The sequence below is a fragment of the Saimiri boliviensis genome, chromosome 1, assembly GCF_048565385.1.
Source record: "Saimiri boliviensis isolate mSaiBol1 chromosome 1, mSaiBol1.pri, whole genome shotgun sequence".
NCBI classification, from domain to species: Eukaryota; Metazoa; Chordata; class Mammalia; order Primates; family Cebidae; genus Saimiri; species Saimiri boliviensis.
The window spans coordinates 177,641,066-177,654,902 of NC_133449.1; the positions used below are offsets into that span (position 1 = coordinate 177,641,066).

General features: G+C 46.5%; 2 protein-coding genes across 4 annotated transcripts in view; one reads left to right on the plus strand and one right to left on the minus strand.

Moving 5' to 3' along the window:
• Positions 1-306: 306 nt before the first annotated feature.
• SOWAHA (sosondowah ankyrin repeat domain family member A) lies at positions 307-3,797 on the minus strand. Its single transcript, XM_003920601.4, has one exon. The coding sequence runs from the start codon at positions 3,428-3,430 to the stop codon at positions 1,787-1,789; it is 1,644 nt and encodes a 547-aa protein (XP_003920650.3). The 5' UTR covers positions 3,431-3,797; the 3' UTR covers positions 307-1,786.
• A 2,038-nt stretch (positions 3,798-5,835) lies between these two features.
• Positions 5,836-13,837, plus strand: part of SEPTIN8 (septin 8) — a 60,320-nt gene continuing 52,318 nt past the window's right edge. Inside the window, exon 1 of one of the 3 annotated variants that reach the window (XM_074381564.1) lies at positions 5,836-5,858. The gene's annotated coding sequence lies outside the window, so the exon portion shown is untranslated. The remainder of the gene's footprint in view (positions 5,859-13,837) is intronic. The other 2 variants (XM_074381565.1, XM_074381566.1) reach the window with 2 other exon arrangements.

The window sequence follows — 13,837 nt, forward strand, 5'->3', positions numbered from 1 at the left end:
TATAATTGTGCCTCCCACAATTTTTCTGCAGAGGCAGTAGATTTAATTTGCATTTTAAAATAATTTATGCAGAGTTCCAGGCAAGGAAGGTAGGAAGGTCACATCAGGGCCCACATTTATCTACAGTTGTTACATATCCATGTGCAGTTGACTCCTTTACTTTGCAGAGCAATTCAACTTCTTTCAATCACAGAATGCTGGAAAGAGGCAGAAGAATGAGGGAAAAGGAAAAATTAGATAAAAAGAAAAGAAAAATTCAATAGCAAAAACTGTAGAATTTTTAAGGGAAGTACATCACCACTCAAGCAGAAACAAAATGGAGGACTGTTTATTTCATTGCTCAATCAAAACATTCCATGAAAGACTGCCTTAAGTAATTTCAAATGCTTCACTAATCCATATGGGGGTGGGAGGGAAGCTCTACTGCCCCGTGCCACAAAACTATTTGATAATGACATGCAAACACAATTTGCAAAAGCAGAGCATTATCACAATATGATATTTTAAAAATTGGTTGAGTAAATAGATTTCATATCTTTAAAAAGAGAAAAAAATTACACTGTGTTGAGCATGGGAAATCTGGGCAACATCTACAAACCTTCTCATTTATAGATAGGAACAAAGGCCCAGAGAAGTTAAGCCACTTCACTGAGCAAAGAGTTGTCTCTTTTCAAATGGTTTTTAAAAATGGGTATCACATACTTTTTGTTTGTACAGAACATTCATATAAAATAGTTGCTCTTTAACTGTATCCATTATTATTTATCCACTTATTTTTCTGTCATAATGCTATGACTTTTTTTCTATGAATATTCACCTATTGACTGAAAGGCTCTGCTGGGTTTGAAAACTATAGTCAGAAACATGGCACAAAGGTGCAATTCACAAACCATAATTTTTAAAAAGAATTAAGTATTCATGCCAAATCAAAATAGCCACTCACCAGTGCCAAATACATGTTTATATTTCATTATAGAGACAACCACAAATTAAAAGTATCTGCCAAAATGTCTCTTTTCTCTCTTTGTCATCTTTACTTTCAAGATGTACCTGTTTGTAAATATTTAGCATTCACAGTACAACTGAATTAGTTACATTCATAATGGTCACAATCCTTATTCTGTGTTCAAGACTCTCCAGAATCTTAATTGCCTAAAATGAGGTAGATAAACTTTTAAGTTTGTTGGTTGGGATTCAATTTCCTTTAGATCTTGATCATCTATTTTTTAAACAGAATTCCAAAATATTTAGCAAAAAACTGAAAATGTCTGAGCACTTTGCCTAAAAGTGGAAAAATATAATTTCGAAAGGTTATTATGAAAGTTGCTTTACCTTTCAATTTAAAAACAGAATAAAAGCATCAAATTACAAAACCACCACATATCTTAAAGCTGACAACATTTAAACATTTAAAGAGACCCTTGCTCTAGTTCTGGCTTGGGATTGCGTAGATGCCGAGGCATCAGTTAACCATTCGGGGCCAGACCAGCTGCTGCCCCTTAATCTTTGACCCTGGATTTCAAGTTTCCTCCAGCGTTCAGGCCTGTCTCCTGGAGTTCTTTATAGGAGAACTCTCAATGAGTTCTCAAATACCATCTCTGGAGATGGGTCATGCTTCAGAGAGAAGCTGGAAGTGCAGGCCCCTCTGGGTAAAACAGGCTGCAGTGGGTAAAGCTGGAAACAGAACAAGGCTGCAGGCATTGATTGAGCTGCAGTCTTGGGCGGACTTAAAGACTGCCAGGAGCAGGCCAAGATAAATCAACCCAGGTGGTAGCCCCAGGGACCTTCAGGTGGCTGGGGGCAAACTGGGCACTAGACCAGCTAAAGGCCCCGGAGTAGGTCGACGAGAGATTTCTGAGAAGGCTGGCAGACCACCGCGGATTTTTGTCTTTTTACGTGGAGCCATGGGCGAGGCGCTCAAGAACTTGCTGAAGGAGCTTGACTTCTTCAAGCCTCGGGCCAGGTCCTGGAGCATGAGGTCGTCGGCCAGGACGCCTAGAAATGCGCTGGTGGTGGAACTGAGGATGGTGGCGGCCACCTGCACCGGGCGCCTGGCAGCAAGACTGCCACTTCCACCCCCGTTCGCATCTAGCTCCATGGTGCCTGGCAGGCCTGGATCGCCAAGCAGGCGGCGCAGCGCGTACGAAGAGCCGGGCCTCAGGTATTGGTAGGCGCGACGCCCGCTGTGGTCACGCACGTGCACCTGGGCACCCAGACGCACCACCAGCAGCACAGCGGCGTCCTCGTGGCCGTGCAGCACAGCCAGGTGCAGCGGCGTGTAGCCGCCGTGGGAGCGCGCGTTCACGTCGACCGGCGCGCCACCGAGCTGCGCGACCTCCACCAGCTTCAGCGCCATCTCGCCGTCGCCGCTCTTGGCGGCCCAATGCAAGGCCGTGAAGCCAGACATGAAGTCGCGCTTGGCCGCCAGGCCGCGGTCGCGCAGCAGCAGCCCGTGCAGCTGGTGGGTCCAGCGGCCCCCGGCCGTCCGGACGAGCCACTCGTGCTCGGACGGCTCCAGGGGCACGGCGGACGGCGGCGGCGCGGCGGGCACCTCCTCGGCGTCGGGGCTCAGCAGACGCGGGCCGGCGCGCGACAGGCGCCTCAGGTGCGGGGAGCGGCCCGAGCCCAGGCCGGCCTCCTCCACCGAGAGCCGCCTCAGCAGCAGAGGGGAGCTCCGCTGGCTCGGCTCCTCCGACAGCTGCCGGCGCAGGCCCTGCTCCTCCGCCCGGATGCGGAGCGCGGCGGGGCCCGGGACGCAGCGCACGGGCAGCATGCAGGGCTTCTGCGGCGGCGGCGGCCCTTCCGCTGTCCCGGGCCCGGGATTCGCGTCTGGCGGATCCGCGCAGGGCGAGACCGCCTCCGACGGGGCCCTAAGCGGCGGGGCCGCGTCGGCGGAGGGTCCCTCCGGGGCCTGGGCTAGCTCGAGGGCTGGAAGCTGGGGGTCGGCGGAGCGCTCCCCGGGCGGCCGAGCGGGCTCGGAGGCCGGCGCCCCGGGAGTGTCCTGTGTCTCCGCTGGCGGACCCGGGTCCCCTGGCGGCTCCACCGGCTGCGGCGCGGAGTCCCACGGCGGAGCTCCCGGGGAAGAGGCGTCCCCCGGTAAGACGACAGGGGGCTTCGACGGCGCGGCCGCTGCCTCGGGGAGGCCGGAGGGCGCGGGCTCGGGCTCCGGGGGCCGCGGCTTCTTCCTCAGCACCACGAACTTGACGCCGTCGAGCTCCTTCACCACCGCCACGTCATTGACGAACTGCTTGAAGCGGTCCCTGCGGGCGGCGCGGCCCCGCGGGTCTCCGGCATCCAGCAGCGGCTTGAAGCGGCTCAGCAGCTCGGAGTTGCGCACCTTCCCGCCGCGCTCCTGCAGGAAGCCCAGCACCGCCGCCTGGCTCACCCCGGCAGCCGCAGCGGCGGCGGCGGCGGCGGCGGCCAGCGCCATGGCGGGGCCCCGGGTGCCTGGCTGCCGGGGCAGGTGGGCGCCGCGTTGCCGCGGGACGCGCGGGAGCGAGGTTCCGGGAGGCGCGGCCGCGCTCACCTGGCGCCTTCCCCGCGGCCGGCCGGGCGTGTCCCCGAAGCTGGACCTCGATCACGCCGGTGCCGCCGGGCCGGGGCGTCTCGGGGCGAAGGGCGCCGGGGGCAGTGGGGAGCGCCCACCCCCAGCGCCCCGCCGGGCCCCGGCCTTCGGGGTAGGTTTCTGCCTTTGTGTTCTGCCCAATGGGCGCCGGGCTCCATCCCCCGCTCCGCGCTCGCCTTACAGGTGACAGCTGCCCCCGCGACGCGGAGGGAGCGGGAGCGGAAATTCCCGCCGCCCCCCGCCCGCCCCCGATTTAAAGGCGCAGAGCTCGGGCTCGGCTCCTGGTTGCTAGGTGGGTGTGTTCCCTCGGGACGCCGCGGTCCGCCGAGGAGGAATGGATTTTTATTCCTTTAGTGAACATTTAACCACTACAATAGCAAGCGATGATTTGAGAGTACTGTAATCCATTTTTTATTTTTTTTAAAAGACGGTCAATACCTCTCCAGTTTTTGATTGCGTTTTATGCAGGAAAACGACTTCATGAGATTTACAGCAAAACCAGTTCACTGTGCTTGGCAATGCACATTGCTCTAAGTTTAGAGAGACGTTTTCAAAAGCAATTTTCTCATGGTACAATAATACATTTTCACGTAGGATTTGGGATATAAAACCACAGGAAACAAACGTAACAGGAAAACATAAAGGAGGAAAACAAGGAAAAATATCACCTGAAATCACCATTAACATTTTGAAATATTCTCTTCCCCTCCCCCATATGTGTATGTGTGTTTATGCATTAAAATAAGAAAGCAATGCGGAGTCATGCTATGTTTTTAAACCATTTGTTCCGCAGACAAGTATTGAGCACATAGTTTGTGCCAGGACCCTTTTTTTTCTTTTAACAACTGGTAATCAATTTATTAAAATAGTTGACTTAAGTATCTGCTTTTTGGCTAAGATGCATCAGTTAATAAGACAGATTTAATAACCCGTGACCTATTGGGGCTCATATGTTGGGAGAGAACAGTAACACAGTGAAACTGAAAACTATATGATATACTAAATAAATGCTATGGAAAAAACACATCGGGGTAAAATGGATGAGGGGCAGGTTGCAATTGTGATGGGGCAGTCAAGATAGGACTCATTGTGAAGGTGACATTTAAACAAGGACTTGAAGTAGATCAGGAAGTTATGTAGGTAGAGAAGAGGTTTCTAGTTGAGGGAACTGCGTGGCAGAGGCAGGATCGGTTCCTTAATTTGAAATGCAGGCCGGGCGGGGTGGCTCAAGCTTGTAATCCCAGCACTTTGGGAGGCTGAGGCAGGTGGATAACCTGAGGTCAGGAGTTTGAGAGCAGTCTAGCCAACAGGTGAAACACCGTCTCTACTAAAAATACAAAAAAATTAGCCAGGCGGGATGGCGGGCGCCTGTAATCCCAGCTACTCCAGAGGCTGAGGCAGGAGAATCGCTTGAACCTGGGAGGTGGAGGTTGCAGAGAGCCGAGATTGTGCCACTGCACTCCAGACTAGGATAAGAGCAAGACACTGTCTTATAAATATATAAATAAATAAAATAAAACAAAATTCAGTACTACAAATATATGACAAATATATATAACCAGAGGCAGCATATTGTAGTAGCTAAGAGAACAGGACTCGAGTCAAAATTTTACACTTGAATTTTGTCTCTACTTTGGGCAAATGCCTCGACCTCTCTGTGCCTCAGCTTTCTTATCTAAAGGAATGATGAAAATAGTACTTACCCGCTCAGATGGATGAGAGGATTAAGTGAGAAAATAGTCACAAAAGACTTAGCATAATGCTTGGCTTACAGTAATCATTCGAATTAGTGGTAGTAGTATAGCCACTGCTATTAGTATTACTCGCTGAAAAGGAGAAGAGAAGACTAAAATGTGAAGGGTCCTCTTTCCCCAGTCCAATCCCCAGGGGCATTCTCTGAGTTCAGTTCTATCCCCAAGATGCAAACAGTTTAAACATTTCCCTCTCACTTTACATTGTGAGCATTCCTCCCAATGACAATAGCTAATCTTTAAAAATACGCATCTTTTAATGATAGCATCAAATAAATGTAGTACTATACTTTGTTTTCTTATTCTTCATTGCTCATATTGTTTCTAGTTTTTAATTCTTATAAATGATGCTGCTGATACATAAGACTGTTTATATTTCTGATTAATTCCTTAGGATAGGCTCTTAGGAGTAGAATTAGTACTAGTTAGTAGAATTAGGCACAAACCATCACGCCCAGCTAATTTTATTTTTATTTTGCCCAGGCTGGTCTCAAACTCCTGACCTCAAGCAAACTTTCCACCTCAGCCTCCAAAGATTACAGGTATGAGTCACTGCATCTAGCCTTACCCCTTCCTTCCTTCCTTCCTTCCTTCATCTATTTTCTCTTCTTTTTCATTTTTAAAATTCTCTCTCTCTCTCTCTCTCTCTCTCTCTCTCTCTCTCTCTTTCCTTTCGGATGGAGTTTTGCCCTTTTGCCCAGTGCAATGGCATGATCTCAGCTCATAGCAACCTCTGCCTCCCGGGCTCGAGCGATTCTCCCGCCTCAGCCTCCTGAGTAACTGGGATTACTGGCATACGCTGCCACATCCAGCTAATTTTTTGTATCTTTTAGTAGAGATGGGGTTTCACCATGTTGGCCAGGCTGATCTCAAACTCCTGAACTTGTGATCCACCCGCCTTGGCCTCCCAAAGTGCTGGGATTATGGGCATGAGCCACCGTGCTGACCTTTTTTTTTTTTTTTCCTTTGACAGTTTCACTCTTGTTGCCCAGGCTGGAGTGCAATGGTGCAATCTTGCTCACTGCAACCTCTGCCTCCCACATTCAAGCAATTCTCTTGCCTCAGCCTCCTAAATATCTGAGATTACAGGCATGTGCCACCATGCCCAGTTAATTTTTGTATTTTTAGTAGAGGCAGGGTTTTGCCATATTGGCCAGGCTGTCTTGAAGTCCTGACCTCAGGTGATCCACCCACCTCCACTCACCCAACAAAGTGCTGGGATTATAGGCATGAGCCATGACTCCTGGCCGGCCTTATCCATTCTTTAAACCTACCTCAAGGCCCACCCCTGTAAAACCTTCTGCAACTGTCTCAGGAGTGTCATGCTCTGCACTTCCTCAATAGTTTATTTCAGCAAACATCTATTGGATATCTTTGGGTGCAAGACTGTAAGCCAGATACTCTGGGAAGAAGACATAACCTGCCTTTGAATAGCTTACTGCTTAGTGGAAAAGAGAAAAACATATTAAATACAATTAATTATGTGACATAGCCAAATGAAATGAATGCTCCAGGTACTTACCAGGGGAGAGCAAGAGCAAGGGGGTGGGGAAAGGAGGGGAAGAGGGAGGCCTGGGACATCTCCAAGAGGCAGGCTATGAGAGCAGGAGAAACGAAAGCTTGAAAGCAGGACTGTGAAGGCTGAATTCAGGGTGAAGAGTGTTGAGCGTGTTTGAAGTTCAGGGTATGTGCCAGGGATACAGAAAAATATAATGTTGGAAAAGTAATCTGGGGTGATGGGTGGAGGGCCTTAAATGGTCATTTGGACTTTACCCTGTTTGCAGTAGAATGTCATTGAAAGCTTGCTTTCCTATTTTTAAAAATAGCTTTATTTTCTGATTATAAAAGTAATACTTTTTTTCAATTCTCAATAGTTTTTAAAATATAAAAAGAACATGTCACATGTCAGAGAGCCACTCAATATTTTTTGGTTTATGCTGTGAGGAGTTTTTCTCAGTATATTCATAGATATATACACAGCCATCTACACCATTTGGTACATATGGGATTAGACTGTGTGTTGCTAATAACCCATGCTACTGTAGTCAAGGCCAATGTGGTGAATGGGTGGAAGAGAGGACACTGGGACCTGTGGAAGATGGTAGGGCTTATCAAGCTTGGACTGGATGGGTACCAAAGATATTTCAAAAACAGAGCTTTTATTGTATTGCCTTGGTTTTGCTTTTAAAGTTATATTCCCTTTGTTGTAATTTTCATTTCAATAGCTACTTTTTATATTTTATTTTCCTAGCCTTTTCTGGACCAATTGTGTTTCTTGAAAAGTCATTTCCATGATCTCATAGGTAGTGAAGCCTCAACTTGGACTTTTGTTACCGTCTCCTGTCTCCAAGAAGAGAGAGGAGGGAGAGCATTCCTTTGTTAAAGATCATTATTGATTTATGTGGAGTGAACTAGCTTTGACCGTAACTGTCCAATGGATTCACATTGCCGATTTATCAAGACAGGGGAATTGCAGTGGAGACAGAATAATTCACGCAGAGCTGGCTGTGCAGAAGACCAGAGTTTTATTATTACTGAAATCAGTCTCCCTGAGAAGTTAGGGATTGGAAGTTTTAGGGATAATTTGGTGGGTAGACAGCCAGTGAATTGGAAGTTCTGATTGGTCAGATTGGAGATGAAGTCATAGGGAGTTGAAGCTGTCCTCTTGCACTGAATCAGTTCCTAGGTGGGGGCTATAAGACCAGATGAGCCAGTTTACCAGTCTGGGTAGTGCCAGCTGATCCATCGAGTGCGGGGTCTGCAAAATCTCTCAAGCACTGATCTTAGGCTTTACAATAGTGATGTTATACCCAGGAGCAACTGGGGGAAGTTTAGAATCTTAGAGTCTCCAGCTGCATGACTCCTAAACCACAATTTCTAATCTTTCTGCTAATTTGTTAGTTCTACAAAGGCAGTCTAGTTTATTTTGGGAAAGGGCTGTTATCATCTTTGTTTCAAACTGTAAACTATAAACTGAGTTGCTCCCAAAGTTAGTTTGGCCTATGCTCAGGAATGAACAAGGGCAACTTGGAGGTTAGAAGGAAGACGGAGTTGGTAAGGTCAGGTCTCTTTCACTGTCTCAGTTATAATTTTGCAATGGTGGTTTCATGATTGCTAAGAATAGACAAGGATTAAATGCTGATTGAACAGGAATTGCTAGTACAAGCAGTTTATTGACAGTGCTTAACAGGCTTCAGGCTCTGAGCTACATAAAGAAACTTGGCCAAGGTCACAGCTGATAACTGGCTGAGCTCAAACTGGAACCCCAGGCTACCTGCCTGTGCTCATTTACCATGCAAAGTTAGATTGCTGATTATTTAAAATTGATGTTCTGAATGTTTAATAAATAAAGTTGGGACAAACTCTTCACAAATACCTCAGTTAAACTTTTATTTATGCTTGTGCATCTGAACATTCTCTGCTTTAATATTTTACGTGATGTTTGTAGGTTGAGCATACATTACGGTGAGGATGCCAATGACATCCAGTTCCCCAGGCTGCTTTTAAATTTCGATGCCCTGTTGCCAGTGAGGCCAGAGAATCAATTCTTCCAGTGACCCAGCAGTTCGCCTGCAACATTAGGAAAATCAAATATAAAATGTATATTTATAGCAAGGGTAAAATTCCATAATGTGTCTTGAACATGGAGAATGAAATAGGAAGGCTATTTGTTCTTATCGCAGTATCTTAAACATGAAGCAGATAAGGGTAGAGGCCCTCTATAATTTTTAAAGCCACATTATTTAAATATAAAATAACTTCAAAATCTTATACTACTTTATATTATACTTATATTAAATTATATATATTATATAATCGCTATTATATTACTTATTCCAATCCACACTACCCTCTGATCCCCATGCCTAGGCCCCCCCAAGAGCCATAGTGGATGCTTAATGTTTGTGAATGTCTTCTCCCCTATCATGGCAGTATAAATCGGCCCCTTCCATTGGGTTTAGTCCATCATAGCCTGCCACCTTTGGCACCCGGTGTCTCACCAATGCATCATCATCTGTAAAGAAGAGTTCCTCAGGCCCCAGTAGGCAGGAGCTCCAGGGACTAGAGGGGGATGGGCTGCCCAGCAATGGCTATAAAGGGACTTTGCCCAGATATCAAGCTTTTGCGGTCACAACTTCCGGAACAAATCGTGTTTTGTTCTTGCTTCCAGCCCAAGGGAAGCAAGGGGGGCCTCTCTCATGCCTGCAGCTCATTAAGCCCACTTCTCTCTGAGGACAAAAGAACTTTATTTCTAAATCTGAGTGACAGGTGTCAGCTCACGTGTTTCTGCTGTAGACTGAGTTTTTGCCTCTGCAGTTCATTTTTCAGGCTGCTGCTTCTCTGATTGCTGAGACTATTGCTTGGTTGCTAGGTAGGGAGCCACAGGCCTGGTCCATGGAGACTTGGAAAGCTGTGTCCTGGCTTCATAAAACTCAAGCAGTTGATGCCCTTTGCTGCCCATCCTTAGTCATCCTTTTCAGTCCCTTTTATTCTCAGGTATGAGTTTGTATTTAAAAGAGTCTACCTGCTTCTCTACCCATGGGACATTTAGGGGCTCCGTTATTCTTTTTCTTTTAATGGGCAACACTTCATTCCATAAAATAGAATATGTGTTCCCTGGGGTCAGCTTTTCTTTCACGTGGGGCAGTGTCTGAATTAGGAAGGGCTTAATCTGAGAGGACTGCAAAATGCTGGTCTTTTGTTGTTGTTGTTTGAGATGGAGTCTTGCTGTGTTGCCTGGGCTTGTCTGGAACTCCTGGGCTGAAGTGATCCCCCTGCCTCAGCCTTCTGAGTTGCTGAGATGACAGGCATGTGTCACTGTGCCTGGCTCAAAGTGCTGTTTTAACCATTTCTTTAGTTGTGAAATGGAGTCCCTGCTTGGGCAAGTGGATGAACTAGCAACTCAGAGGTAAGACTTCTATTCCATGCAGTTTCCTGTTGTATTAGCCTGTTGCCACTCTGCTGATAAGCACATACCCAAGACTGAGTAATTTATTTTTTCCCTCTTTTTTTTTTTTGCTTCACTCTAAACGAGGATTAGCTTTAAAAGGACTGGGTAATTTATAAAGAAAAAGAAGTTTAATGGACTCACAGTTCCACATGGCTGGGGAGGCCAACCATGGCAGAAGATAAAAGGCATGTCTCACATGGAGGCAGGCAAGAGCAAACTTGGGCAGGGAAACACCCCTTTATAAAACCATCAGATCTGGTGAGACTAAGTCACTATCACGAAAACAGCATGGGAAAGACCTGCCCCCATGATTCAATTACCTCCTGTGGGGGTCCCTCCCATGACACGTGGGAATTGTGGGAGCTATAATTTAAGTGAGATTTGAGTGGGGACACAACCAAACCGTATCACCCATGCAGATGGGCTTGGAGATTACAGCACCAAATGTTTGGAAATGTGAAATCCACCAACAACATTCCACATTGAAACAACCTTGTCCTGGCTTTAGAGATGACAGGTAGGGCCAGGGTGTGGTGGCTCATGCCTGTAATCCAAGCACTTTGGAGGCCAAGGCAGGCGGATCACCTGAGGTCGGGAGTTCAAGACTAGCCTGACCAACATGGTGAAACCCTGTCTTGAAAGAAAAAAAAAGATAACAGGTAGAAAAAAAACTTAATTATTCCCTAAACTCTTGTGCTAATGTACCATGTTTGCTTGTTTTTGGAGATGGACTCTTACTATGTTGCCTAGGCTGGACTTGGAACTCCTGGGCTCAAGTGATCCTCTGGCCCCAGCCTCCCAAGTAGCTGGCACTACAGGCACATGTCACTGCACCAGGCTTAGTATACCATGTTTAAATTGCTCTCTATTTAACTCAGTTAAAGGTAGGAAAAAATCCTTAAACATCAGTTTATCTGGTTTCCCATTCAGTAATTCTAAGAGCTAATTTGCAGAGAGCTTAAAATAATTTGAAGTAAGCTGTAGTAAAAGACTGAAAGTCAGGTGTTGATTGAGAATCTCCTTTCTAGAGGGGAGATGTCTGACGAGGAGTCAAGCTAGGTCTGTGGTGGAGGAAGCAGGACGTGAGGTGGGCGGCAGGGTGGGCAGACAGCTACAAGGTCTAGAGAGTCTTGGAAGATATGCTAGCTTGCCACTTTGAGACCATCAGCTATGTAAATATTGGACAGTTTTATTTACAGCATTCAGAGGAATAATTTGTGACACTGAAGAATGAGCAAGAAACAGGAAGGTAAACTCTACCTTTAAGGCTGTGTGGTCGGAGGAAAAAGCCATTGCTAATACTGATTTTACTTACCTAACTAAGCATCAGTGAAATATTGGCAGTGCTAAATGAAAACAGGGATGAATACAGGTCTCTTTTTGGCTACCTATTCTTCAGGTGGCCCAAGTTCCAAGGAGTAAGATTCTGTGTCCTCATCAGTTGGGGTATATCTCTAAATATTTATTTTTTCTTTTTCTTTTTCTTTTCTTTGAGATGGAATCTTGCTCTGTCTCCCAGGCTAGAATTCAATGGTGCAATCTTGGCTCACTGCAACCTCCACCTCCTGGTTCAAGTGATTCTCCTGCCTCAGACTCCCGAGTAGCTGGGATTACAGGTGACTGCCACAGCGCCCAGCAAATTTTTTGTATTTTTAGTAGAGATGGGGTTTCGCCATGTTGGCCAGCTTGTCTCAAACTCCTGACCTCAGGTGATCCACCTGCCTCGGCCTCCCAAAGTGCTGGGATTACAGGCATGAGCTACGACGCCTGGCCTTGATAAGTATTTAATGATTAAATGGCAACAATTTGTCACATAGTAGTGACTGTGGTCACTTTGAGTTTTCTTTTTCAGAATGGGGTCCCAGGGTACTGTCTGAATGCCTTATGTTCAATAACTATTGATAATGATAAAACAGTCACAATTCATCACACAACAGTGACTCTCATCTTATCGGAAGGCAGCTATGCACACCACTATAACCACTGTCACCACTATGCCACCAACATCCCTCTCATCACTTAGATTTTTCCTTTTCAAAATGGGAGTAGAGGTTACTGTCTACTACAGTCCTGACTCTGAGTCTGTGAACAACTTGGATATGTCACAGTAGGTTGAAGTGGTTTGAGTCCCATGATTTCAGGAGCTAGATGTGGGGCCACGGAGAGGGATGTTTTTCTGGAACTTTTTTCAGGATGTAAACTCCTGGTTACCTTCCCAGAGATTGATGAACGGAAGTAAGCATAGCACAGTTAGCACAAACATTGACACTACTAACCCTTAGGTAAGGAAGGATTCTCCGTAGAGCCCTGAGAGGAGAGAGGGACCCTGCTGAGACCTGGATTGTGGACCTCTGTTCTCCAAAACTGTCACAGAGTAAGTTTCTATTGTTTTAAGCTACTCAGTTTGCAGTAATTTATTATGGAAACTATAGGGCTTCGGCTCCAGATAAAACTGGCTGGAGCAAGAGCAAGAACAGCAACAACGACAAAACACAGCTTACACGGGGGGCACTCAGCAGGAGGAAAGGCTCTGCTTCCCCCAGAACAAGTTTCTGTTTCTCAAACACAAACTCCTGAGCGTTTCTCTCCTAGTGGTGAGAGGCTAGAGGCTGTGGCTTGGTTATTTACGCACGGCACTGTGTTTCTTCCTCTCTCCTTCCTTCTCCAATCTTTCTCTTCATTAGCAATGATGATAGAATTTCCTGGGCAAAATAATCCTTTATTTTGTAACTGGAAAATTCTGGCAAAATGTCACAATGTTCTAGCGTCCTAAAAGCTCAACATACTGGGCCTTAGGAACTTTCCAGGGGAGAGACAATAAGACCACAGTCTGCACAGAGCCTTCTGTGTGGCTGTGACAGCGAGGAAAAAAACAATTACATTAATGTTGTTTGTTAGGATGGGGCTTTTTTGCTGCTGCTTTTTCGTGGTAGTTTTTCACTATTCAGTCTAAATTTGTAAAGGCCATTGTTTGTTTCCATTAAGAGAAATTGTTTATATCTCAAAGTTAACCCATCCTCAGTCCTACCTGTTATTTTCCATTCAGAAAGTGTAGTGCGTTAAATTTAAATGGTAGCCACCCGAAAGACATGTCTATGTCTCAGAACCTGTTAATGTGACCTTATTTGGAAAAAGGATCTTTGTAGATGTAATTAAATTAAGGATCTCGAGATAAGGACTTCCTAGATCATGCAGGTGGGCCCTAAATCCAATGACAAGTATCTTAGAAGAGACAGAAGAGGAGGGTCGGGCACGGTAGCTCACACCTGTAATCCCAGGACTTTGGGAGGCTGAGGCAGGTGGATCATTTGAGGTAAGGCATTTGAGACCAGCCTGGTCCACATGGTGAAACCCCGTCTCTACTAAAAATACAAAAATTAGCTGGGCAGTAGTGGCGCATGCCTATAATCCCAGCTACTCAGGAGGCTGAGGCAGGAGAATCTCTTCAGTCTGGGAGGCGGAGGTTGTGGTAAGTGGAGGTCGGGGCACTGCACTCCAGTCAGGGTGACAGAGTGAGACCCTATCTCAAAAAAAAAAAAAAAAAAAAGAAGAGGAGAAGACACAGTGGGA